General features: G+C 38.1%; 1 protein-coding gene across 1 annotated transcript in view; it reads right to left on the bottom strand.

Moving 5' to 3' along the window:
- Klp3A (kinesin-like protein 3A) overlaps positions 1-26,517 on the bottom strand; it is a 343,005-nt gene that overhangs the window by 251,926 nt on the left and 64,562 nt on the right. Inside the window, exon 7 of the mRNA XM_067139235.2 lies at positions 19,072-19,175. Coding sequence (XP_066995336.2) covers positions 19,072-19,175 — 104 coding nt within the window. The remainder of the gene's footprint in view (positions 1-19,071; positions 19,176-26,517) is intronic.

Raw genomic sequence — 26,517 nt, 5'->3', positions numbered from 1 at the left:
GCATGGCTTACCGGTAGACTATCGGCAGTTTGACAACGTGGTCGCGAGACAGTGTACTATTTATTCACCACCTACATATTATGCTTACCGGTAGGCTATCGGCAGTTTGACAACGTGGTCGCGAGACAGTGTACTATTTATTCACCACCTACATATTATGAGTTCCCATTTGAAATACGTAAGGCTGTAAGTTATCGCTTATCGGCAACGTCGCCAGGAAATACTGGCTAGGTAGGTTGAATGGACCTCGAACCAGCCCTCAGATACAGGTAAAATTCCCTGACCCGGCCGTGAATTGAACCCGAGGCCTCCGTGTAAGAGGCAAGCACGCTACCCCTACACCATGGGGCCGGCTCCTGTGTTATTGCGCACGAAGTGAAATCCAAGACGATAACGCAGATTTCCACGGAATTATTCAGCCGAATTATTTACGATGTCTCAGTTGTCATCGCTAGACTCTTATCTTACCTACTACTACGTCATACGTGTCCGGGCATGGGATGAAAACTTTTATCCAAGCAGTCAAGATAATTATTAGCCAATGCTATTAAAGTTTTATTTTATAAACTCGTCAGTCTTGTAATGTAAAATCATCAATAACTGGGAAGAAATATTAACCTAATTACCGTATGTTTAAAAGAAATTGAAAAAAAATAATGTTTGTTACTGACGTCTCGGAATACAGTCAACTATACAGTAGATCTACACCGCGCTAGCTAGAGCTCCGGTTTGCAAGCTTTGCGCAAGCGCAGTAGTGTGTCGCAACCAATGAGCTAAACTGATAAATTGTTGCATCCTTCCTTGCTGCCTAACAGTATTGGCTGCTCTGGAATGGACAGATCACAGATGCATTTATTTGTTTCAGATTTACGTGCTTACTGTAGACATGTGTGCGTGAGAATTCAAGTTTTTAATTTGTGTTTTGGGTGTTTGCAGAAATAATTTGTTTTAATAGTGAACAATTACGGAAAGTCATTTATATCGCGAAACATTAACGTGTGAAGCATTTATAAGCGATTATGGGTAAATATAGAAACTATTCTGCGGGCTTCAAGCTAAGCGTAATTGCCTTCGCTGAACAGCACGGGAACAGAGCTGCAGAAAGAAAATTTTCTGTGAGTGAAAAGTTGGTGCGTGACTGGCGGAAAGTAAAAAACAAGCTAAAAAGCACAAACCCTTCTAGACGCGCGTTTAGAGGTCCTAAAACAGGGAAGTTTCTTATAATTGACGAAGAAGTGTTTAGGTACGTCAGTGAAATACGTAACAATGGCTGCAGTGTATCATATGAAATGTTACAAATTAAGGGACAGGAGGTAGCGCGCAAACACAACATACCGGTAACTCAGTTTAAGGCGACTCGTGGGTGGATTAAGGGGTTCATGCGACGACACAATCTGTCAGTGCGAAGGAGAACAACACTAAGCCAAAAGTTGCCTGCTGATTACACGGACAAGATTGTAAATTTTCACCGATTTGTCATACGTTTGCGCAAGGAAACTTCGTACTTGCTTTCTCAAATCGGTAATGCCGATCATACTCCAATTTTTTTTGATATGCCTCGCAACAGCACTATTGCGCTAAAAGGATCACGGAGTGTATTAATGAAAACCAGCGGTAGTGAGAAGTTGCGATGCACGGCAATGCTAGCCATTACAGCTGACGGGAGAAAGTTGCCGCCTTACATCATTTTCAAGAGGAAAACGATGCCTAAGAATATACAGTTTCCCCGTGGAATTCATGTACGAGTGCAACCAAAGGGTTGGATGGACGTAGAACTCATGCTGGACTGGGTTAAAACTGTGTGGAATAGAAGACCTGGTGCACTACTAAAACAACCAGCTCTGCTTGTTTTAGATAGTTTCCGAGGTCATCTCGTGAACGAAGTGAAGCAAATTCTCACTACAAATAAGACACGACAGATAGTCATTCCTGGTGGCCTAACATCTGCTTTGCAGCCACTAGACGTATGTGTTAATAAACCCTTTAAAGACCACTTACGTCGATTTTACAACGAGTGGATGATGAGCGGCGATCAGCAATTGACGCCCGCCGGAAATATCAGGCGTCCACCCTTGGACTTGTTATGCTCGTGGGTGAAGAAGAGTTGGGATCTTATACCACCTGAACTAGTCTCCAAGAGCTTCAAAAGGACTGGGATTTCGAATGCACTAGACGGTTCCGAAGATGACGCAGTGTGGCAGGGAGACGAAGAATCTGATACTGGTATTAACAGAGGCGAGGACGGCGCATCAGATAGCGAAACCTGCGATAGCGACACCTAAGATTTGGAATAAATTGCGTACCGGTAAGTCCGCATTTCACAACAAAGCAATAATTTTTTGCAAGTGTAATATTTTAACTTTAATACTCAAATTAATGACAAATTAACTTAATACGTTCATTTTTATTTTCAGGTTGGAAAATCGTTCACCGAATTGTTGCGAAAAATTATGAATTTTGTTTTAGACTATTTTAATTATTTTGATGTATAAACGCGAGTATTACGTGCATCTTAAATTTGTATCAAATACAATTTAGTTATAAATACATTTTTTGAGTAATACAAATACTGGTATTAAATATTCATCGTATAATGGTCGCACCCTACAATTTTTTTCGAAAATTTTGGTATAAAAAGTGCGACGATTATGCCGTGAAATACGGTAAATGGGCAAGTGAATTCAGCTCTGAGGTGTTTTAACAGAATGATAAAAAAATATTGATGTGTAAATTTTGTGACAAAAGGCTGGAGTTCAAAAAGAGGGACACAGTGATGAAACACATAACTACAAGGGTGGCAAATGGAAGGGATAATGGAGACAGCAGTTATCCGTGGGAGAAATGCTCACACAGGCGAAGGTAAAAATTAATTTTTTATTGACACAACTGAGGTGTTCTTGAGTGCTTGGATTAGTGTTGAGAAGTTAAACAACCCCAAGATGCAGGAGGGGTTATCCAACTACAGGGTGGCGCACGATAAGTCACCCGATTGAATTTTGATCCTACAAGTATAGTATTGGGGCAATAGCTTTCAAATTGTGCGCTCAACTTCGTGCAGTTCATGGAAATTACTCCAGATGTCGTTACAAGGTCATCGCTTCCGTTTTGAGTCTGCCATTTCAGTTTGCCACGATGGCGGACAAAGGACGGTTGACCGTCGCACATAAGACAAAGAATGTGTTACTGTTCGTGGTGACGAACAGTGTTACATTGACACAGAGAAGGTTTTCGGACGAAGCTTATTTTTACGTGAACGGTGTTGTGAACAATCAGAACGTTCGATTTTGGGCACATGAACCTCCGCGAATAATCCACATGAAAGACACCTATGGGGAAAAAGTGTGCGTGTGGGTCGCGATGTCAAGCCAAGGAATCATCGGCCCGTCTTTCTTCGATGCTACAGTAACCGGTGAACGCTATTAGACATGCTGCGAAACCAGTTCTTTCCTCAACTCATGGCCACAGGTCTGCCATTACTAACACAATAGAATAGTTAATGCAGGATGGAGCACGTCCCCATACTGCCAACGTTGTGCTTGATTTCCTACACGAAAAACTTGGCCTTAGGGTATTGTCAAACAGATTTCCAAAACGTTATGAAGGAGGAGGAATGTGGCCGCCTCACAGCCCGGACATTAACCCATGTCACTTCTTCCTTTGGGGGTTCCTTAAAGAGAAGGTGTACTACAGAAAACCCGAAAATGCAGTGCTACTTAGGGCCATCATTGTGGAGTTATGCCGCGCCATTCCAGAAGATTTGTGTCGGAGAGTCGTCACAAATGCACGTGTGCGACTTGAAGAAGTTGTAAAACAAAACGGCAGTCATATTGAACATGTGATTCATGAGGGTGTATTTCCAAACTGTATTCTTTACTTCTACATCAATAAATTGCTAATCTTGTCCACAACAAATGTGTTATTCATGAAACAAATCAGGTGAGTTATCATGCGCCACCCTGTACATCAAAGGTAGTGAAGACTTGCCATCAGAGGCAGTGGTTCCACTTTTTGCACCTCCTGCGGAGACACTACAGATGCTCATAATTTTGTCCTGATTCACTTTGTTGCTTTGGATAGGCTATCGCGTATTATGGTGGGATTGCCACACCCAAAGGCTGCATTTCTACTATAAGGTATTAAAAGGAACATGAGTTGAGGATGAGCGTTCAAGATAACTTCTTGTTCTCTGACACAAAACTATGTACAAGTTGGGAAACTGTGAATTTAGTGCACTGTTTTGCCTTTTGGAAGCGACGAAGAGCCAAGATTTGTATTTAGCTGCTAGTGTGGTGCTCAATAAATCCAACGTTCTTGTGCACTCACAAAGTGTTGTGGACACCCTGAACAAGTACGACATTCAATTTTACAATATTTTGGGCATAGTTACTGATTTGGCTTATATATATATATAACATGTCCTGACTGACTGATTCATCATCGCCGAGCCAAAACTACTGGACATAGAGAAATGAAATTTTGGGGATACATTTATATTAAGGTGTAGATGCTCACTAAGGGAGGATTTTTGGATATTCCGTCACTAAGGGGGTGGAAAGAGGTGTGAATTTTTAAAATGAGGATATCTATATCACAAAAACTTAAAAGTTTACAGACATAAAAACTGGTATTTGGGATCTCCTTTAAAAATAATGAAACATGTATTTTTTGTTTTCGGAAAATACCATAGGCGGGGATGAAAAACGGGGAAAAGTGGTTGAACACCTATTATGAGGAGACTTATATCTCAAGAACTGAAGATGTTACAGATATGAAAATTGGTATTTGGAATCTACCTTGAAAATAAAGAAACACGTATTTTTGTGTTTTAGATAATCTGATGAATAGGGGGTGAACAGGAGTGAAGAACGGGGTGAATTTAAAAAAAAGACAATCTGCAAATTATCTGAGACATGTAACATATTACAGATTTGAAAACTGGTTTTTGGAATCTCCTGTAAAAAGTACAGAAACATAAATATTTATTTTAGGAAAATCCACTTAAGCGGAACTGAAAAGGGGGGTGAATTTTTAAAATTACCATATCTACAGTACATCTCAAAAACTTGAACATGTTGCAGACCTGAAAATTGATAACTGGAATCTCCATTTAAATAAGGAAACACGTATATTTGGTTTTCGGAAGAAACCCTTAACGGGGGTGGGTGGTTGAAAGAATTGAAAAATTAGTTGAATTATTTGTATGATAGTGTATGTATATATACCGAAAAATCTAAAGAAGTTACAAACGTGTAAACTGGTATTTGAAATCTGCTTTAAAAATATAGTAACACCATTTGTGGGGGTGGGGGGATCAACTTGGAAGGGAAGATGAAAACGGAGACGAATTCCTTTTGTGAGGATACATATATCTCAAAAACTGAAGATGTTACAGTAGTGATAATTGGTGTTTGGAAGCTCTTTGAACGGGTACTGTTCGTTTTTCGAAAATTCAACTGAGTGGGGAGTGAGAAAAGAAGTAAAAAAATTGAATTCTTTTTCTGGAGAAACTTATATTTGAAAACTGAAGGTTACATACGTGGAAATTGGTATTTGGAGTCTCCTTTAAAAATAAACACACACATGCATTTTTTGGGTCGGGGGGAAACCAACTTAATGGGCAGGGGTGGAGTTGGATACTTTTCACGATGATACTTATATCTAAAAAACTGAAGATGTAACAGATATGAAAACTTGTATTTGGAATTTTCTTTCAAAGTAAAGAAACACACAATCTTTTGTCTTTGGAAAATCCACTTAAGGAGTGTGAATTAATTGAAAAATGAGTTGAATACTTTGTATAAGGATACATATGTCTCAAAAACTAAAGATGTTACAGACATGAAAATTACTATTTGGAATTTCCATTAAAAAGAAACACGCATATGGTGGGGGGGAGGGAGAATCAACTTGGGGCGGGGGCGGTGAAAAAGGAGTTTAATTCTTTTTATGAGAATACATATATCTCAAAAATGAAGATGTTAGAGGTGTGATAATTGGCATTTGGAAGCTCCCTTATATATAAAGAAACAGTTTATTTGGTTTCCGGAAAATTCACGTAAGGGGGAGGGCGAAAGGAAGTGAAAAATTTAATTCTTTTTATGGAGAAACTTAAATCTCAAAAGCTTAAGGTTACACATGTGAAAATTTGTGTTCGGAATCCCCTTTAAAATAAACACGCTTTTTTTGAGGGAGGGGTGAATCAACTTAACGGGCTGGGGTGAAAAAGGAGTTGAATTATTTTTATGAGGATACCCATATCTAAAAAAATGAAGATGTTACAGGCGTGAAAATTGGTATTTGGAATCTCCTCTAAAAATAAACAGGTATTTTGTTTTCGGAAAATACACTTAGATGGGGTGAGGGTGGGGGAAGGACTGATCAAGAGGTTGAATCCTTTTCATGGGGATACTTATGTATATCTCAAAAACTGAAGATATTACCGATGTGGGAATAGGTATTTTTTTCTTTTTTTAATACTGGAGAGAAGACTGTTTCTCATATGTACAGTTATATGTCGCATGGTCTTCTCAGCCCCAAAAGGTAATACCACAAAAATGGTTTACAAATAATTTCTGGGGTAAATCAAACTCAGTTTTTGGGCGAGTTTTTATACTTTCGGAATTTTCAGATAATGTCTTTGTACAATGCCGAGGAACAGTTACTTTGATCAAATTACAAAATCCATGCGAGCAAAGCTGCGGGTAATTGCTAGTATGTTATATGGGTGCATGTATGAGTCCCTCAAGGGGGCTTGTCGGCGAGTCATTGTCACTTGCAATGCTCGGCTTACAAAGTCAATCTAGCAAGCCAAAACTGACAGTGCAATCTCAATTAACTTAAATCGGCAGTTGCAAAAACCGAGGCAGCTTTCCTAAACAATAGATAAAGGAAACGTGTATCTTGAATATCTTCATGAGAAGTATGATAACGACATAGGAAAAATCAAATTGTTCCCAATACCTGTGCAGATGAGGTGGATTACTTGGTTTGAGTCTGCACTCTACATTCATAAACATCTAAATGACATTGTTGACTTTAAGGATAAGATGAGTGAAGAGAACAATGATATTGCATTTTTTAATATGAGTAGCAATGAACTAGCTATCACAAGAGCTTCAGCTTAGTTTATGGCGACCATGGCTTTAATTAAGGTCCAGCCCCGGCATTTTCCTGGTGTGAAAATGGGAAATCGCGGAAAATCATTTTCAGCGCTGCCGACAGTGGGGGTCAAACCCACTATCTCCTGAATACAAGCCATGCTTGAATCATGCACTTGCCAAGATCACAAAGACAATGTTGTTCTTTTAAGTTTAATAAATCTCAGGTTCAGTGACTGGCATGTTTAAATTGTAAGTGAAAAGAAGGAACATGATTATTAATGCCTAAGACTAGTGTTATGGTACATTCATGGGCAAGTGAATTGAGCTCGCAGGCGTTTTACCTCAATCATAACAAAATATTGACGTGTAAATTTTGTGGCAAAAGGCTGGAGCTTGAAAAATGAGACATGGTGACAAAACACACAACCACAAGCAAGGCAAACAGAAGGGATAATTGATGCAGCAGTCATCTGTGGGAGAATTGCTCACACAGGCCTAAATAAGAATTAATTTATTACTGATACAAATAAGGTGTTCTTGAGTCTTAGGATTGGTGTTGAGAAGTTACACAACACCAAGATGCAGGACTGGTTATCCAAGTGTCGTGGACATGCAGAACAATTACAACATGCAATTTGACAATGTTTTGGCCATAGTTACTGATTTGACTTGTTATATGGGAGCATGTGCGAGTACCTCACGTCTCTTGTGACAGCTAGCACAATGCTACTCATATTATTAATAATATATATGAATATATATATAATTAATATATTGTATATATACACAGACACACACACACACACACTCCATTCAAAGTTTGTGGCTTTACTAGCAGAGGGAGTAGACAAATATGCTCATAGAATTTGTTCCTTCAAATCTACTGATGAGGGAAATCCCCTCAATATCTTACAATATTCCTTCTATTAGTGAGAGTTGCATAACACCCATGCTGTGTGATGCAGTTTTTTTGTACGTACTTATTCCGTATTTTTGCGGTTTTCCGGAACAACTGCACCACAAAAGCATATTAGTGATACCAATATTCTGTCAATATTGGATGATACAGACAAAGAAATGTCAGATTTTAATGTGACTCTAGCTTTTAGTACATATATTTCATAACTAACAATTGCCCGCGGTTTCACTCGCGAGGATTTCATAATTTCATCAAAGTAATTGTTCCTTGGCATTGTACTAAGACATTATCTGAAAATTCCTAAAGTATAAAAACTCACCGAAAAATCGAGTGTCATTTACCAGAGAAATTTTTTGTAAATCACGTTTGTGGTGTTACATTTTGGGGCTAAGACAACCATGCGACATAGAACTGTAGAAGAGAGAAACAGCATTCTCTCAAGTCAAAAAATTAAATACATGCTTCCTTACTTTTAAAGGAGATTCCAAATACCTCTTTCCACATCTGTAACATCTTAAGTTTTTAAGATATAAGTATCCTCATAAAATATAATTAAACTATTTTTCACTTCTTTTCATCCCCGTTAAGTGCCTTCTCTGAAAACAAAAAGGTACATGTTCCTGTATTTTTTAAAGGACTTTCCAAATAGCAAGTTTCTTGTCTCTGACATGTTAATCTTTTGACATATAATGTAGATATACCGGTACTCGTTTTAAAAATTCACCCGCTTTTTCAATTATTTTCAGCCCCTTAAGTGGATTTTACGAACACAAAAAAATGTGTTTTTCATTATTTTTAAAGGAGACTTCAAATACCAGTTTTCATGTCTGTACAACCTTCAGTTTTTGAGATAAATGTATACTCATAAAAATAATTCAACTTCTTCTTCACTTCTTTCCACCCCTCTCCTGCCTTAAGTGGACTTTCCAAAAATAAAAATATACTGTTTCTTTATTTTGAAAGGAAATTCAACAAAATACCAACTTTCACATCTGTAACAGCTCCAGTTCTTAAGATATAAGTATCATCATAAATATAATTCAACTCCTTATTTACTTATTTTCAACCCCACCCCCCCTTAGGTCGATTTTTCGAAAACAAACAAATGCGTGTTTCCTTATTTTTAAAGGAGATTCCAAATACCAATTTTCATGTCTGTAACATCTTCAGTTTTGAGACATAAGTATCCTCATCAAAAGAATTCAACCACTTTTTCACCTACCCACCCCCCTTTCTACCCATTAAGTTGATTCCCCCCTCCCCAAAAGTGTGTATTCCTTTATTTTTAAAGGAGATTCCAAATACCAATTTTCACGTTTTGAACACCTTTAGTTTATGAGAAATAAGTATCCACATACAAAGAATTCAACTAATTTTTCAATTCATTCATGTTTCTTTACTTTGAAAGAAGATTCCAAATACAAATGTTCATGCCTTTAACATTTTCAGATTTTGAGATATACGTATCCTCATAAAAGGAATTCAAATCCTTTTTCACCCCAGCCCGTCAAGTTGATTCCCCCCCACCAAATGCCTGTTTCTTTAATTTTAAAGGACATTCCAAATACAAATTTTCACGTGTGTAACCTTAAGTTTTTGAGATATAAGTTTCTTCATAAAAGAATTCAATTTTTTCACTTCCTTTCACCTTCCCCCCCTCAAGTGAATTTTCCGAAAACCAAAAATACTTGTTTCTTTATTTATAAAGGAGCTTCCAAATACCAATTATCATGACTGCAACATTTTAGGTTTTGAGATATATGTATCCTAAAAAAAGAATTAAACTACAGCAGAAGTCCGCTATAGCGAGTACGGCATATAACGAGAACTCCGTTATAGCGATGACAATTTTCTGTCCCTTCAAAATTCCTATATTAAACTGTGTATCGTCCTTCGGTTACAATGGGAAACCTATCACTGGCGCATCCGTTATTACGAGCGATTATTCGCGCGCGATTTTTTCCGTTGCCGATATTTATGCAACCCAGCGATGATATTGCATGCGATCGACTACCTTCAGCATAGTTTCCTCGCTATGTGCACTAGCGATTTCTCTCGTCGACATTCGAAGGCGATGTCGGAGTCGATTAGTAATATCCGTCGACAGTTATTCCGTAAAGAAAATTCGAAATGAAAGAGAACATATTTTCGCAATAAATGCGTAAATAACGTGTCCGATTACGGTTGTTAACTCGTTAAAATTAAGGCTGACTAAACCACCGCTTAATTTTGAGGCTAAATACCGATACTGCAATTAAGTAAGAATGGGATACACCTTGAGATATGGCAGAGTGCTTAATTGATTTAAGAGGTTAGTTTATATTTTGTCGCGTCTGGTTAAATTACGGAAAGGCTATTATGAAAATTTATAGCGAGAAAGGTATAATTTCCCTACTGGCGCTTGAAGTGTGCTTTCATCATACGCTGGGCCGATGACCTTCGATGTTAGGCCCCTTAAAACAACAAGCATCATCATCATACGTATAGTACAGTTAAGTTAGGATACGTGACGCTGTTTGAATAAGAAAACCGAAACGTTTGCAACAAAATGCTATCGATCATCTTCGGTACGGTATAGTTTTCTCACTTTGTGCATGTGCGAGCTCTCTCGTTGACATTCAAAGGCGATGTTGGAGTTTACTAGTAATACCCATTGACTGCTGTTCTCTAAAGAAAATTCGAAATGAAAGAGGAAAACACGTTTTCGTAATAAATGCGTAAATAACGTGGCCGATAGCAGTTGTTAACCCGTTAAAAATAAAGACTGAAGTAAACGATATCTTAATTTTAATGTTATATACGGTACGGAAATTAAGTAAGAACGTGATACACCTCAAAATATGGCAGAGTACATCACTGATTTCAGAGGATATTTCACATCTTCTCGCGTCTAGTTACGGCTATTTACATGTAAATTTTTCGTGAGGTTATTTCTCTACATGGGTTTCAAATATGTTTTCATGATAGGCTACATATACGATTAGGTTAGGTGACACTGTTTGAAGAAGAAACTTGAGGTGTTTGCCACAGAAATCTCTGGAGTGATACCGTATTTCCCCGAATCCAAGACTTTTTTTCCTCAGAATCTCATGCGAAAACTCAAGGGTTGTTACATTCGCAGCCTAACAGTAAGTTAATGGATACCACTGGCTACTACCGCGGTACCCACGCTGCTTCTTTTCACACGCGCACTGAACTCATTGACAATAAACGACCGCCTCTTTACTACACATCGCTAGCCGCGACAACCGGTTGTACAGAGCCTGTGTGATTCTCAAATCTGCAGAATGGCATCAAAGCATGCGACCCTTCGAATTCTTAGAAAAGCCATGGCTACTCAGTGGCAGAGTCATAACGCGTCTATTGTACTTGACGCTTAGTAAAATTAAGGTTTATAGACAGCAGGAATATTTTCGTGATGGATAGTCGTATTAGAAAGATACGTGGAAAAGGCATTGCCGGCAAATTTCCAACTGGTTCTAGTCGATATTATGATGCCAATTATAAGTTAATGTTTATGAAACACACGGAAATGTAGAATAATTGTGCAGCCGCAAGTAAATACGGCATAGGCTTAACTGAAGAAAATATTTGGCGTTAGCATGAAGACAAAGAGCTAAAAAAATGCGTACTGTACAAAAAATGCATTCAGTGGTCCGCAACAAGGACGCTTTAAAGAAGTCAAAGATGAAATTGAGAGGTATGTGCACGAAAAATGCAAGGGCGGAATTGCCATACCGTGGCGCAATAAACTCGTTCGTTGACTTTCAACGTTCGCGATTAGGCCAATACATCGCTAGCCGCTGAATTTGGCCGAACCCGACAAGCGAGACGTGCGTGTAGCGGCAACCGGTTATATCTGACGCAGCGTAAAAGTAACAGTTTTATAGACAGCAAGAATAATTTCCTGATGGATCGTTGTATTGTAGAGACGCATGGAATAGGTATTGCCGGAAAATTTTCAACGAGTTCTCTTCGGTATTACAATGCCAATGCTGAGTTAATGGTCCTTAAATCCGCGGAAATTAATAACTGTGCAGCCGCCAAAAATAGAAAAATACGGCGTGACAAAAGTCAATGTTCGGCGTCTAAAAATGCGTAAGCCCACTGTAAGACAAGGCATTCATATGATTTAACAAACTTCTTTTTGAGCCTGATTTAAATATTTTGAAGGAAAAAGTGGGGTTCATCTTGGATTCGGAGATATAAGGTACTATTTTTTTTTTTAGAATGAAATTAAACATACACTTTCACGTAGTATCGGATTACGGAAAATAACAAACAAGTAAGCCGTCGTGTGGATATCATCTACGGAAACGCAAGTTTTGAACAAACTGATTGCCGTTTCATACCGATTTTAAAGTGCATGAAGGGTTTTCCGACTTTTATACAAAAATCGGATATAACGATAATCCATTATAGCGAGTAAATATTTCGCTGTTATGAAGTCTCGCTATAACGGACTTCTACTGTACATCGCCCCGCCCCCGAGTTGAATCCAACTTGGCAGGTTCGATGTCGGTCTGTCACTTGCTTTCTTAGCTTACGCTGTCTGAACCGTCAACGATAGACCTCAAGTGTAAGCGTACGAATTGTAGAGCATAAAAACCTCTACAAAAAAGTCTGTGATGGTATATACCTATTTAGAACCGGTTGTCCTCTAGAAGCGATTTTATATTATAGTCCGTGGTAAAGAAAAATAACTCCTTAAGATTAAATAAATATTTCAATATTATCCTCGAACTCCTCATCGAAATAAATTGTTTGACCTCCTCCACTATTTCATAAGGGTGACAATAACCTTGTCAGGGCATTATTTGCATGAATGATTTCGAAGTTATGACCATTTTAGACTGTAGTGGTAATTCATTCGTTGTTGTCTGTTAGCAAGTTGCCTCTACCTCGCCGCTTAGAGCGCTGTAGTCACCTTGGATGAAAAATATCATCAGAGCTTCGCGAATGTATATATTAGACTGTGACGGTACTACGACACTATTTCCATGAAAACTTCTTTCAGGTCAGTAAATTTCAACAGATAACATACATACATCATTATAGACCGTTACGCCTTTCAACGTTCAGTCCGCAAGCCTCTGTGAATTTAGTAAATGTCGCCAAAATCCTCTATTTGCAACTAGTGCTGTGGTCTCATTTAGTTCTATACCTCCTATCTTTAAATCGTTAGAAAATGAGCCTAACCATTGTTGTCTTGATCTCTCTCTACTTCTCTTACCCTCCATACCAGAGTCCATTATTCTTCTAGGTAGCCCATCCTCCTCCAATCGCCACACATGACCCCACCACCGAAGCCGATTTATGAGTACAGCTTCATCCATCGTGTTCATTCCTAATTTAGCCTTTATCTCCTCATTCCAAGCACCCTCCTGCCGTTGTTCCCACCCGTTTGTACCAGCAATCATTCTCGCTACTTTCATGTCTGTTACTTCTAACTTATGAATAAGATATCCCGAGTCCACCCAGCTTTCGCTCCCGTAAAGCAAGGTTGGTCTGAAAACGGACCGATGTAAAGTTAATTTGGTCCGGGAGCTGACTTACTTCTTACAGAATACTGTTGATCGCAACTGCGAGCTCACCGCATTAGCTTTACTGCACCTTGATTCAATCACACTTGCTATATTACCATCCTGGGAGAACACACATTTTAAATACTTGAAATTACAGTATTCACCTGTTCCAGCTTTATATCACCAATCTGACATTCAATTCTGATAAATTTCTTACCTACAGACATCAGTTTAGTCTTGGAAAGGCTAATTTTCATACAATACACATTGCACCTATTTTCAAGTTCCAGGCTTCCTGCACAATCTGCCATTAAGAACAAGTCGTCAGCATAGGCCAGACTGCTTACTGCATTTCCACCTAACTGAATCCCTCCCTGCCACTTTATACATTTCAGCAGATGATCCATGTAAACTGCAAACAACAAAGCTGAAAGATTACAGCCTTGTCTAACACCTGTAAGTACCCTGAACCAAGAACTCATTCTACCATCAATTCTCACTGCAGCCCAATTGTCAACATAAATGCCTTTGCTTGATTTTATTAACCTACCCTTAATCCCACAGTATGGTGAACATCTTTTTCCTCGGCACCCTGTCACATGCTCTCTAGATCTACAAAACACAAACACAATTGTCTATTCTTCTCGTAACATTTTTCAATTATCTGGCGCATACTGAAAATCTGATCCTGACAGCCCCTCTGTGGTCTGAAACCACACTGGTTTTAATCCAACTTCCTCTCAACCACTGTTGCACTCTCCCTTCCAGTGAATACTTTGCGGGGTATACTAATCAATGTGATACTTCGACAGTTCTTGCAATCCTTCCAGTTACCTTGCTTATAGATAGGTGCAGTTACTGCATTTCTCCAATCTGAAGGTACCTTACCAACACTCCATGCTAATCTTATTATTCTATGAAGGCATTTCATCCCTGCCTTCCCACTACACTTCATAATTTCAGGTCTAATTTCATCTATTTCTGCTGCTTTATGACAACGGAGTTTATTTACCATCCTTTCCACTTCCTCAAGCACAATTTCGCCAACATCATTTTCCTCCTCCCCACGAGCTCCGATGTTCACGACACCACCATGAAGATTTCCTTTAACGGTGAGATGATTTTCATAGTATTTCCTCCACCTGTCCAGTGATTCCCTGAGATCTCTTACGAGATCACCTGAATTACCCAAACACTGTTCATTTCCTTTTTCCCTCCCTTCCTAAGATTCTTTTTTAACTGTCCAGAAAGTTTTGCCTGTTGCTTGACCTAGCCTTTCCAGGTTATTACCAAAATCTTCCCACGACTTCTTTTTGGATTCAGCAACTGTACTTCTGTCTAATTTTGCTCTGTTCCTTTCATCTATGTACAATTTCCTGTCTGGATAGATAAAAGCCTTTATTTTCTATGGCGAAGTTAGGGGCTCTTGGCCCTTTCTTACACTTAACCACACACATATTATTATTTGTTAATACAATGACACTGATTAACTGAAAATACTAAGAACTACAAACAACACTAATTTCTAAGACAAAAATATGAATATATACAGGCAAAGATGACAGAAAGAAAAAGGAACTGCCTACATAATACAGATTTGAAAAAAATACTCATTTCAATACACAACGAAAGAAATACAAACGTAAAAATACTAGTAAGCCTAATAAAAATTTTAAATGCAATTCAGCTAATTGTATCCTTGCAATACTACATCTAAGTTAAATTCAGTTACTACTAGCTATGTTTAGGCTACTTCTACTTCGTAAATACAGTAAGGATGTTTTTAATTTAATTTAAATTATCATATTAACCCAATATCTTATTTTAATTTACAATAATCTCATATCATTTTCACACACAATCACTCGTTCTACTCATACAGGTACTTTGCTGGAAGCACTTAACGAGGAACTGCTGGTAAGAGGTTTTAAATATTTTTTTTGATTCAGCATCCTTGATGTCTTTGGGGAGATCATTCCACCATCCCGAAGCGGTGATAGTAAATGATCGATGGTATGTGGTTGTTTGGTGGACAGGTACTTCTAGGAGCGACACAGAGCAAGTATCATGGAGATGTAAAGAGCCAAGGTGACAAAAATTGCTGGAGAGATAAGCAGGGATGTCTTCCGAAAGTACCTGGTACATACGAGTATTTGAATGTAGTTTACGCCTGTCGTCTAGTCGTAACCAAGATAATTGTTTATAACAGGGAGAAACTCGAGCGTCATACCGTAAATCCATAGCATATCTAAGACAAGCATTTTGAGCGCATTGTAGTTTTAAGCTTAATTCATTTGTTATATCTGTAAAAATTAAATCACAGTAGTCAAAAATGGGAAATAATAATGACTGAACAAGTTGAATTTTTAGTGATTGAGGGAATACATTTCTGAACCGTTTTAAGGGGTGCAAGCCACAATAAACCTTTTTACAGATATTCTTAACTTGCGCTGACCAGTTTAGAGTTTCTAACTCCAAGGTTAGAAACTGATTCACAATAAGGTATAACAGTATTATTTAAAGTTATGGGAGGAATGCAGGTTTGTTTTAAAATGTGAAGATTATTTGATGTACCGATGATAATGGTTTGCGTTTTATGGGGGTTTCATTTAAGGTTGTTTTTAATTGCATAGCCATTAATTTGCTCAAGGTCAACATTAACATTACATATTGCTTGTTGTATATTATTAGTTCTAGTGTGGTAATAAATTTGCAGATCATCAGCATAAAGATGGTACTTGCAATGCTTAATTGATCTGGTGATATCATTTATATATAAAGTGAACAGGAGAGGGCCAAGGACTGACCTTTGTGGGAAACCAATATTTTTTGTTCGCCACATTGATTTATTATTATTTGCAACCACACCCTGTCGGCGGTTTGTAAGGTAAGAATAGAAAAATTCCAGCACTTTCTGGCTAAAGTTTAAGGACTGTAATTTGGGAAGAAGCAACCTAGGATCGACAGCATCAAATGCGCTACTGAAATGTAAAAGAGTAAGTATTGTCACTCGTTTGTTGTTCGTTGCATATCTAATGTCATCTGTCACTTTCAGCAGAGCTGTCATGGTACTATGTTTTTTCTTAAAGCCTGATTGGTAAGAGTCGAGTAAAGCACATTTATGTAAGTATGTAAGGATTTGCTCATGTACCAGGCGTTCCAGCAGTTTGGACAGGGGTGGTAGGATAGAAACTGGTCGGTAATCTGAAGGAATACTGGGTCCATCCTTTTTCAGGATTGGGATGATGAGGGCAACGTTCCATGACGCAGGGAAAATTCCTTGGGTTAAACAGTACTTAATAATGTGTGTTATGACTGGCAGAATGGCGCCCTTCTTTGGAGCCATTTCTGATAAGCCTTCTTTTTACGTTTATAAGCTGCACTTACTTCATCTTTCCACCAAGATGTTCGCTTTTTCCCATCTTTACATACAGTTGTTCCTAGGCATTCCCCTGCTTTTGCTACTACAGCATCCCTGTATGCCACCTATTCCCTTTCTATATCCTGACCATGCTTGCTGTCGACTGTTCGGAACTTCCTACTAATTATATCCATGTATTTCTGTCTAATTTCCTCATCCTGGAGATTTTCTACCCTTATTCGTTTGCAGACAGATTTCGCTTCCTCTATCCTAGGCCCAGAAACACTTAGTTCACTACATATCAGATAGTGGTCTGTTTCATCAAAAAATTCCCGAAAAACCTGTACACTCCTTAACAGATTTTCTGAATTCGAAGTTGGTTAAGATATAGTCTATTATGGATCTGGTACCCTAGCCTCCTATGTGTAGTGGTGAACAGCCTTATGCTTGAAGAATGTATTTGTAATTCCTAAACCCATACTAGCCAGAAAGTCCAGCAAACGCTTCCCATTCCCATTAGCTTCCATATCTTCCCCACATTTACCAATCACCCTTTCATATCCTTCAGTTCTATTTGCAACTCTCGCATTGAAATTGCCCATTAGCACTAGGCCTATCCTATCCTTTCTGTTGATCCTGACTATGATGTCACACAATGCTTCATAAAACTTGTCAACATGATCCTCAACTGCACCCTCACATGGTGAATACACTGAGATAATTCTCATCCTAAATCCTCCATGAACTGTGGCTAGCACGCCAGTAGTGACACCACTGCAAGCCATTCATGTGTCTTGGAAAAGGTGCGGTATCCAACTGATGAGCCCATCCCGCACTCTGGGCGAAACACTGGTAATTCTTGACGATTGAGTCTTTCCTGAATTTTAATTTTAGCTATCTCAATCGGAAGCCATATTTTGGTCATGCTAGCCCGGGAGGGCAATATAGCAAGTGGAGATGCAATTCTCCCCTAGTACGTCGGCACTGCATTGTGCTTATCACATGTATGGCTTGCAGTGGTGTCGCTACGGGAGTGCTAGCCGGCCAGTGTCTTGGAGAAGGTGCGGTATCCAACTGATGAGCTCATGCCACACTCTGGGCGAAACACTGGTAATTTTTGACGATTAAGTTTCCTGAATTTTAATTTAAGAAAGGGTTTTGTTTACTGTATGTATGTTTGAACAGGGTCTGTAACATTCCAGGAACAGTACAACAATGGACACGTCTACACTTTCATGGACATCACTTTGAATAATAACGTTAGTGTGTTTACGTCCCACTAACTACTTCTGAAGGTTTTCGGAGATGCCGAGGTGCATGGGATTTGTCCCACATGAGCTCTTTCAAATGCCAGTAACTCTACCAACATGAGGCAGACGTATCTGAGCACCTTCAAATACTACCGGACTGAGCCAGGGTCGAACCTGCCAAGTTGGGGTCAGAAGGCCAGTGCCTCAACCCTCTGAGCCACTCAGCCCAGCTTGTCACTTTGAAATTGCTTTGGGGTAAACTGAATGTGCTGTACTGTACTGAGTTTTTGATCCCTTTGTTTAGTTGAACTCCGAGAGGAATTAATTTTGCTTTGTTTGTGTTCAACTTGGTGAAATATCACCCAGGGTAGAATGCATTTACTGGAAGCTTGCACTATGTAGAGTAACTCAGTTGAATTTGGGATCCTTAAATGAATCAACTCCGGGATGAATGTATTTTATGTGTGTTGCATATCTCTGGAAGAAAAAAAAAAAGCCACTTCAGAAAAAATTGATTTTAGTCCTATTTTTACCTCTAAATTAAACACACAATGTTCATACAGTGAATTATGAAGCATGTTGTATAAAGAGAGAAATTAGAGACACAGCAAAGCTAACACTGTATATTCAATATTGGGATAAACACTGTTTTGTAAAAAGGAAGTTATTTTGCGAACAAAATTTTCCATACTTCTCTTTGCTTCCCAGCTATCTTTAACAGGAGAGTGAAGCTGGATGGAATTAGACTATACAAAGCATATAATTGATAAATATAAAAGTAACAAGAATGATTCCTGGAATAAACAAGACATAACGGGGACAGGAGGGTAAAACAAAGAGATAATGCCGAGTTAGCCAGCTCGATGAGAAACCAGTTATGATAAATGAGAAAAATGTAGCAAAACACATAACTTACGATTTGTCCTTGTATTCTTGTGAAATTGTTATGGTAAATATAGCATGACTTCTACTTGAATGAACGTTCATTGCTGTAGCACCTGTAGCACGCACTGAAGAACCCTGGAGGAAGAATAAGAACTCTTTATTATTTCAACATGAGGGAGCTGTACAATTTTTTACATTAATTCACATGTAACAATTCAATTTTGGGGTGATGAAATGTATTTTTTGCACAAAAAAAAAAAAAAAAAATTAAAGCTTAACTACAGGGTGGTCAGTCACTGGAATTGTACACAAGTTGAAGAACAAAGAATTGAGAGAAACTTTCAAGGAAGATGTTGTTCAAGGAGTGACTAAAGAGGGTAAAGCAGAATTATAAAGGAAGTTTCACTATGTCAGTAATATTAAAATACATTTTGAAAACTTAACATCCAAAAAATAAATGAGCAATTGTGTGCATATTAAATTTCAAAACTTGGATGTTGAATTTAATCTAATTAAATTCACTTTAAGGTTTAAAAAAAAACTAATTATCATTACTGATTCAGCGAAGAAATTTCTTCATCTATAGCCACTAACGACTGTCAAACTCCTGCCATCACCCTCCGCTTCTTTTCTTCTAATTCTTTCAGCAACAAAGAGGCCTATCTCATTTTTTTTTTCCTTTGCAAAGAATCTTCTACTTCCAATGCTTCACATTACTCCTTTAGATTTTGAACATACTGTACCTTCCCCTGTCCTCAATTTGCCTAGATCAGCAGAGACGCTGTGTGGTATGTTCGGACATAAAAGTGTGGTTACAATAATTGAAATTAATTAATAGGGGTCCTCCTATTAATTAATTTCAATTATTGTAATCCCACTTCAATACGGACCATGAAATTTCTAAATATCAATAAAAGTGTTGGTCGAAAAGTCTATCTAAAATTATCTCAAAATCATAGGACAGGATCTAGGATACATTACTCGTAGATGAGAACTCGAAGAAATAAATGGGTGGAAATGTTTATTAACAATAAGCATGAGAAAAGAATGATAATCTTCCCAAATAAAATAAAATTGAATTACAGAAATATTACAATAAAATTTGCCTTCACAATTTTAACCCTTTCAGACCTGGTGTCCAATATATTGGACACTAACTTTTATCCTATTTTAAACGCAGTAAATTATCTCAATTACCATTCAAACCTCATGATCATTATTTTAGACGTTTGGCTAGTGCAAGGCATCGAATACCTCTGTCTTCTGTTGATAGAGTTATGAAGTAAACATCAAAACATGCAAGATGGCAGACTCATTGCCAGGACCATCAGGTAAGTCACATTTCTGTATTAATTACTTGAGCACTTTGCTTCATATGACTTCAGAAAATTATGTGTGTGGAAGAGTGTAACATAATCTTCAGATTTATAATATGATAACTGAAAAAACAAGTTTACTTGAGCTTCCTAAGCGATGGAATTCAATGTCCAAAATTTTGGACATCAGGTCGCAATGGTAGTATTTCTTCTGAAGTTCATGACCTGGATGCGGATGAGAGTTCACAACTTTTGAATCTTTTACAAAGTATTACAGGCTTAAATTATACAATAATTCTTCCAAAATGTATAATAATTAGGTTTTGCCCTTCAACAATAAAAATGTGAGGTTATTTTTAGAAATTATGTAAAATTTTGTTTTACTTCTAGGATGCAGGAAAACATCAGTGTTCTGAATGAAACGCATGCCAAGGGAATACTGGACATGCTCGAAGACGGAGATCTGTTTGATACTGATATGTCAGATGAAAGGGATAACTTTGAAGATATTCCAGCTGCTGTTGGCCAAGGTGTCAGGATGGGATGTACAAATCTTTCAGTCAAGGAAGACATGAAACCTAAATGGGATTCACAGGACTGGCAGATGATATTGGATGTGAACGTGTTGGGACAGATCAACTAATGGCAGAAGGTGGGGAAGAAGCTGTAGGTTTACTTATACAGTTAGGGACTGGTGAGACAACTATAACAAACAATAGCCACCTGTGGGATTATCTCGCTGAAAAACTAAAAAACACCACTGAAAATCAATACAGGCGTCGTTCTTTCTCTCTTTTATTCGTTTCCAATATGATTTCAGTGACGTTCAAGGTTTTCAAGATTATCCTATTGATTTCTTCATCAAGTATATCACAGATGATGATTTTGAAAATTTTGCAAAATATACAAATATTTATGCCCTGTAGTCTGGTAAAACAAATTTCAAAACTACCAATGATAGTAAAATTAAAGCACTGATTTGCCTACACTGAGCTGTAGTAAATAAGTCATGGATCTGTATAAAGGAAGCTGCATTGTCCGTAGATCTCCATGTCATGGCCATCCATCAATATGTCACATCACAGCCTGCACGGTTGCTAGGTTACATCGTAATACACATTTTATTGAAAGACATATTTATGATCATTCGATTTTCCCAAAGAGAAATACCAGTACCTCCTTTTTACAGGGTATACAGACAGCAAGCAGGTTTAATTTCTAGGAAGAAATGTAAAAATATGAAGTCAATCCACGTTATTTTGTTTCTCGGGAGTATTTCTTTTGAAGTAGAAAGCCAGTCTTAATTATTTTGCGATTTATTTATACATATCATTGATATTAACGATGTGTAGTCATATTCTGCAATAAAATAGTATTTTTAAACCTGCATTTTAGTCACTTAAGATTTCATGATCTTACAACCTCCTAGACCCAGTGTCCAATATATTGGACAAGAAAATATTTTTTGAAGCAATGGCAACAAAAACTATTTTTGTTCCAATATGGCTTAAAAGAATCCCAAGGGGTCTGCTAGTCAGCAAAAATAATTTTTTCGACGCCAGAAGATAATTTGGGACTGAAGGGGTTAAACAGAAACAAGGGTCTCAAACCCATATTACAATCATGGTGTGGAATACGGTGGTATTATTCTGTTTTGACATAGGATTCGAATAAATTACACTGCGCACGGCACAAAGCCTTGATCTGAATCATCTCTTTGCAAAAAAGATAGTTATAGTTATTTAATTTATTTTCCGGGTTGAACCGTGTTGTACTTGTACGCATATCACGTACAGTTTGCCGACGTTTCGAATACATTGTAGTATTCTTTGTCAAGGCGACTGAAATACCCCTACTCGATCCGAGGTAATCAGTCTCCCAGGCAGAATTACACTATTAGAGTGGCCTTGATCTTGGCCTTTTATATCCTAGCCTATCTGGCTGACGAAAGCCCTGGCTGTCTCGCGAGGCTTCTGGAAAGTTTATGTCACAGCCAGGTAGTGGGGGCTTGCCCGCGCTGTTATGTAATGGGGTTGCGGCCCGTGTGTTTATGTTGTGGTCTGTATATCTTAAACTATGAATGATGGGCATCCAAGAATTACTGATTTTGTATCCTTCTTCTAAATTTATGTTATTCGGATGTTTCTTGATTTTGATAGCCTCGCGGATTTTTCTTTCCAGATTCCAAGGGATAGCTGCTAGGATCTTGGTCTTGTCTTATCCCTTGGAATCTGGAAAGAAAAATCCGCGAGGCTATCGAAATCAAGAAACATCCGAATAACATAAATTTAGAAGAAGGATACAAAATCAGTAATTCTTGGATGCCCATCATTCATAGTTTAAGATATACAGACCACAACATAAACACACGGGCCGCAACCCCATTACATAACAGCGCGGGCAAGCCCCCACTACCTGGCTGTGACATAAACTTTCCAGAAGCCTCGCGAGACAGCCAGGGCTTTCGTCAGCCAGATAGGCTAGGATATAAAAGGCCAAGATCAAGGCCACTCTAGTAGTGTAATTCTGCCTGGGAGACTGATTACCTCGGATCGAGTAGGGGTATTTCAGTCGCCTTGACAAAGAATACTGCAATGTATTCGAAACGTCGGCAAACTGTACGTGATATGCGTACAAGTACAACACGGTTCAACCCGGAAAATAAATTAAATAATTCTTCACACCGTGGAAGCTTCACTTCTAAGATAAGATAGTTATAGATTCACACATCTCGGCCTGAACAAAGAAATCCGAACTAGTCAGTAAACAAATATAATAAACAGTTGCTTGGGACTGGTAATATACCCCCAAAAAGACACTGAATTTACAATCATGGGCTCCACCCCGGATAAACTAGGGAGGAATAGAACCTCACAACCAGAAATTAGCTTGTGCTGTAATTCCCTTAATCAACGATGCACACAATGACAATGGACAAAAATACACATCGGACAAACACACACAAGGTGAAAATAAACACCTCCTGAAAAAGAACACAGATATATACTACATGTCATCGTGTGGGGTCCTTGGTCTCGAACGCAAGACCTTTATGGCTCTGGTAACTGCCATGTATTATGCACGGTGGATAATTGCTGGCTAAATTTAGCAAGTCCTGGTCAGCTGTGGAGAGAAATTGAATAGCGAAGTATATTTGCACACGAACAGAACTAACCTGCCTCGGTCTGGATAACGGGTTTGTGTGTACACCCAATTCATTCAATGTTGCTTGGTCGGCCAACATCGACAGTCTATACCTGCGTAGGGATAACAGACATTCTCGTCTTTCAACATAGTTGGACATTATAAATTTTCCAGCTAACTCATTCCTGGTTGCCAGCATTTCGCCCCAGTGTGCTAAGTTGGGCTCATCAGTTGGTAAATAGTACACCTACCAAGACGCATGTCTAGTGCATACCGTGGAGGCCACTGCATAGGCTACTTGCATAATCATGCACTTGGTGGTGGCTATCTTTAACAGGAGAGTGAAGCTGGGTGGAATTAGACTATACAAAGCATATAATTGATAAATATAAAAGTAACAAGAATGATTCCTGGAGTAAATTACACTGCGCACGGCACAAAGCCTTGATCTGAATCATCTCTTTGCAAAAAAGATAATTATAGATTCACACATCATGCACTTGGTGGTGGCTCTAAGTAGCCTACCCAGTGGCCTCCACGGTATGCACTAGCAATGCGTCTTGGTAGGTGTGCTATTTACCAACTGATAAGCCCAACTTAGCAAACTGGGGCAAAACGCTGGCAACCAGGAATGAGTTAGCAGGAAAATTTATTATGTCCAATAACGGACCAAATACAGTATATTGGTATTCTCATTTGGGACAAATATATCAAGTTCCCTTTGGGAATCAACTGATGCACATGCAACAGGCCAGTATAAGTTGGAAACAATATTCTCTAATCCATGGGTAAATAATGCATATATCGAGCTGGAATTATCATTGCTATTATTATTATTATTAGTATTATTATTATGACTTGTGAGGTGTGGCTATGAAGTTGTTTACATCTATTAGTGTTAGTATTATTATTATTATTATTATTATTATTATTATTATTATTATTATTATTATTATTATCATCATTGTGTACGAACTTTATTTGGTATAAATCATGGTCGTATTATTTGTGAGGTTATGTCATGAAACATCTGCTGTATATATATATTAATATGAGTTTATTTAATGGAAAAACACATAATCAATAGTATATATTATTACCTGTATATATGATGTATAATACAATGCAAAATTGTGTAACACATGGTAATATTCCAGCACAATGCATCTTGTCACTAGAATTGTATCGAAAATTCTTTTTCATTCTTGAAATTACAAGAAAACGTGTGTCATATTCTTCTAGAAGCCTGACCAGGCAATGTATATAAAGAGGCAGTCTTCAGGGCAGAGCTGAGTTGTTTTAATGAGACTTTTGTGGAAGTCATGAACTCGTGTTTTGATTCTGCTGACATTCTACTGTAGCAGTCAGATGTTTGTCAAGATGGCGGTTCATTAGTGCGTGAGTGTAGAATATGTGCAAATAACTTATAAATAAAACAGTGTACACAACTGACAGCATTTTGTGTGCGCCTTTGTGGATACGTCATTGGTGACCATGACAAGGACTGAAGAATAATTTTCGGTGGTGATCCAAGTGTAAGTGTATCAAAACAAAATGAAAATGTTATTGGAAAATATGTCCGTAAAACAACTCAAAGATGAACTTGCAAAGAGAAATCATCTGATGGACGGCAATAGGAAATGATTGAAGATGAGGTTACGAGAAGATCTTGTCAAAAACGGCGAAGATCCCCAAAAGATTTTTTTCGAAATGGACAAACATCTGGACTCATCATCGAAAGAGGAGGTAAATATTACCAAAATGTGTTCCAACTTAATAGGCATGATACAGGCACTCAATGACAAAATCTCAGATGTTGATTCACGAGTTAATTCCACCTTAACGGAACACAATGACAAACTATCAGATCAAATTTCGAAAGTAAATTACAAACTATCAGGCAAAATTTCAGACGTCAATTGCGACCTAACAGAACAGATTATAGAAGAAATTTAGAAGGTAAGATGACAAGATTTTTGAAGCAAATACAGTTTTAACTAAACATATATCTCAAGTGTACATGCAGGATTACAAAGTAGAACAGTGCATAGATTTGAAAAATTTCAACCGTAGATGATAAAATTTCACCCCAAATTAACAATGTCACCAATGAATTAACACAGCAGATATCGGACATCAGTTCAAAACTGGAACAGGTCGAGCAGATAGATAGAACGGTAAGCCAGCTGGAAGGAGACACCTCGAATCTCAAAGAGGAGGTGGAAATACAGGTTTCCGGCACAAAACAACAGGTTGAGGGGAGGATTTCTATAGTCGAGGGAAATTTTGAGAGCCATGTTTCTGCCGTTGATGGAAGGGTAGAAAACAGGATTTTGACCATCAAGGGAGATGTGCAGAATATAAGAGAGAGCATCCTTCACGCAGTAGAAGATAGATTAACTCGAACAGGACCGATCACCGGCAACACAGGACACCTAGACCCAAAGGTAATTATAGAGACCCTTTATATGAACACTGAACTTTTATTTACCGACTAGACAAAATAATAAAATCATTTTTAAACAACATCGCGAGCTGTTTGTATGTATTTATGGTAGACTGTCTTCTTCCATCACTGTAATATATTACTTGTGGATGAAGAGACCCGCCATGCGGTCTCAGCGCACAATGCACCTTAATGTCTCAAGGCCGTACTTAAGATATTGTCCACCAGAGTCTATGTATCCCTCAATAATTACTTCATTCCCCATGAATAAACTCTGAAAACAATATGCCATCATCAACATGTTAAACAAAAATTGAATCACCTTACCTGCATCAACTTCACTGTGTTCCCATTTGCAATAGGATGTCCCAGGGTATGATTCATTACTCATTAGATTAATATGAATAGATTATTGAATGAATTAATTGGGCTAATTTTACAGTAACATAAGTTATAGCGGTAATTAGAATTATATGTCATTAAAAAAAATCAAGATGGTTCATTTAAAACAAACCACTGGCTTTGAACCATAGTTTAAATCATACAGTAGTGGTTTAAACCAGCCAACCCT

The sequence above is a fragment of the Anabrus simplex genome, chromosome 2 (assembly GCF_040414725.1).
Source record: "Anabrus simplex isolate iqAnaSimp1 chromosome 2, ASM4041472v1, whole genome shotgun sequence".
Taxonomy (NCBI): domain Eukaryota; kingdom Metazoa; phylum Arthropoda; class Insecta; order Orthoptera; family Tettigoniidae; genus Anabrus; species Anabrus simplex.
Note: the sequence above shows the minus strand (reverse complement) of the source record. Positions and strands in the feature narration are given on the sequence as shown.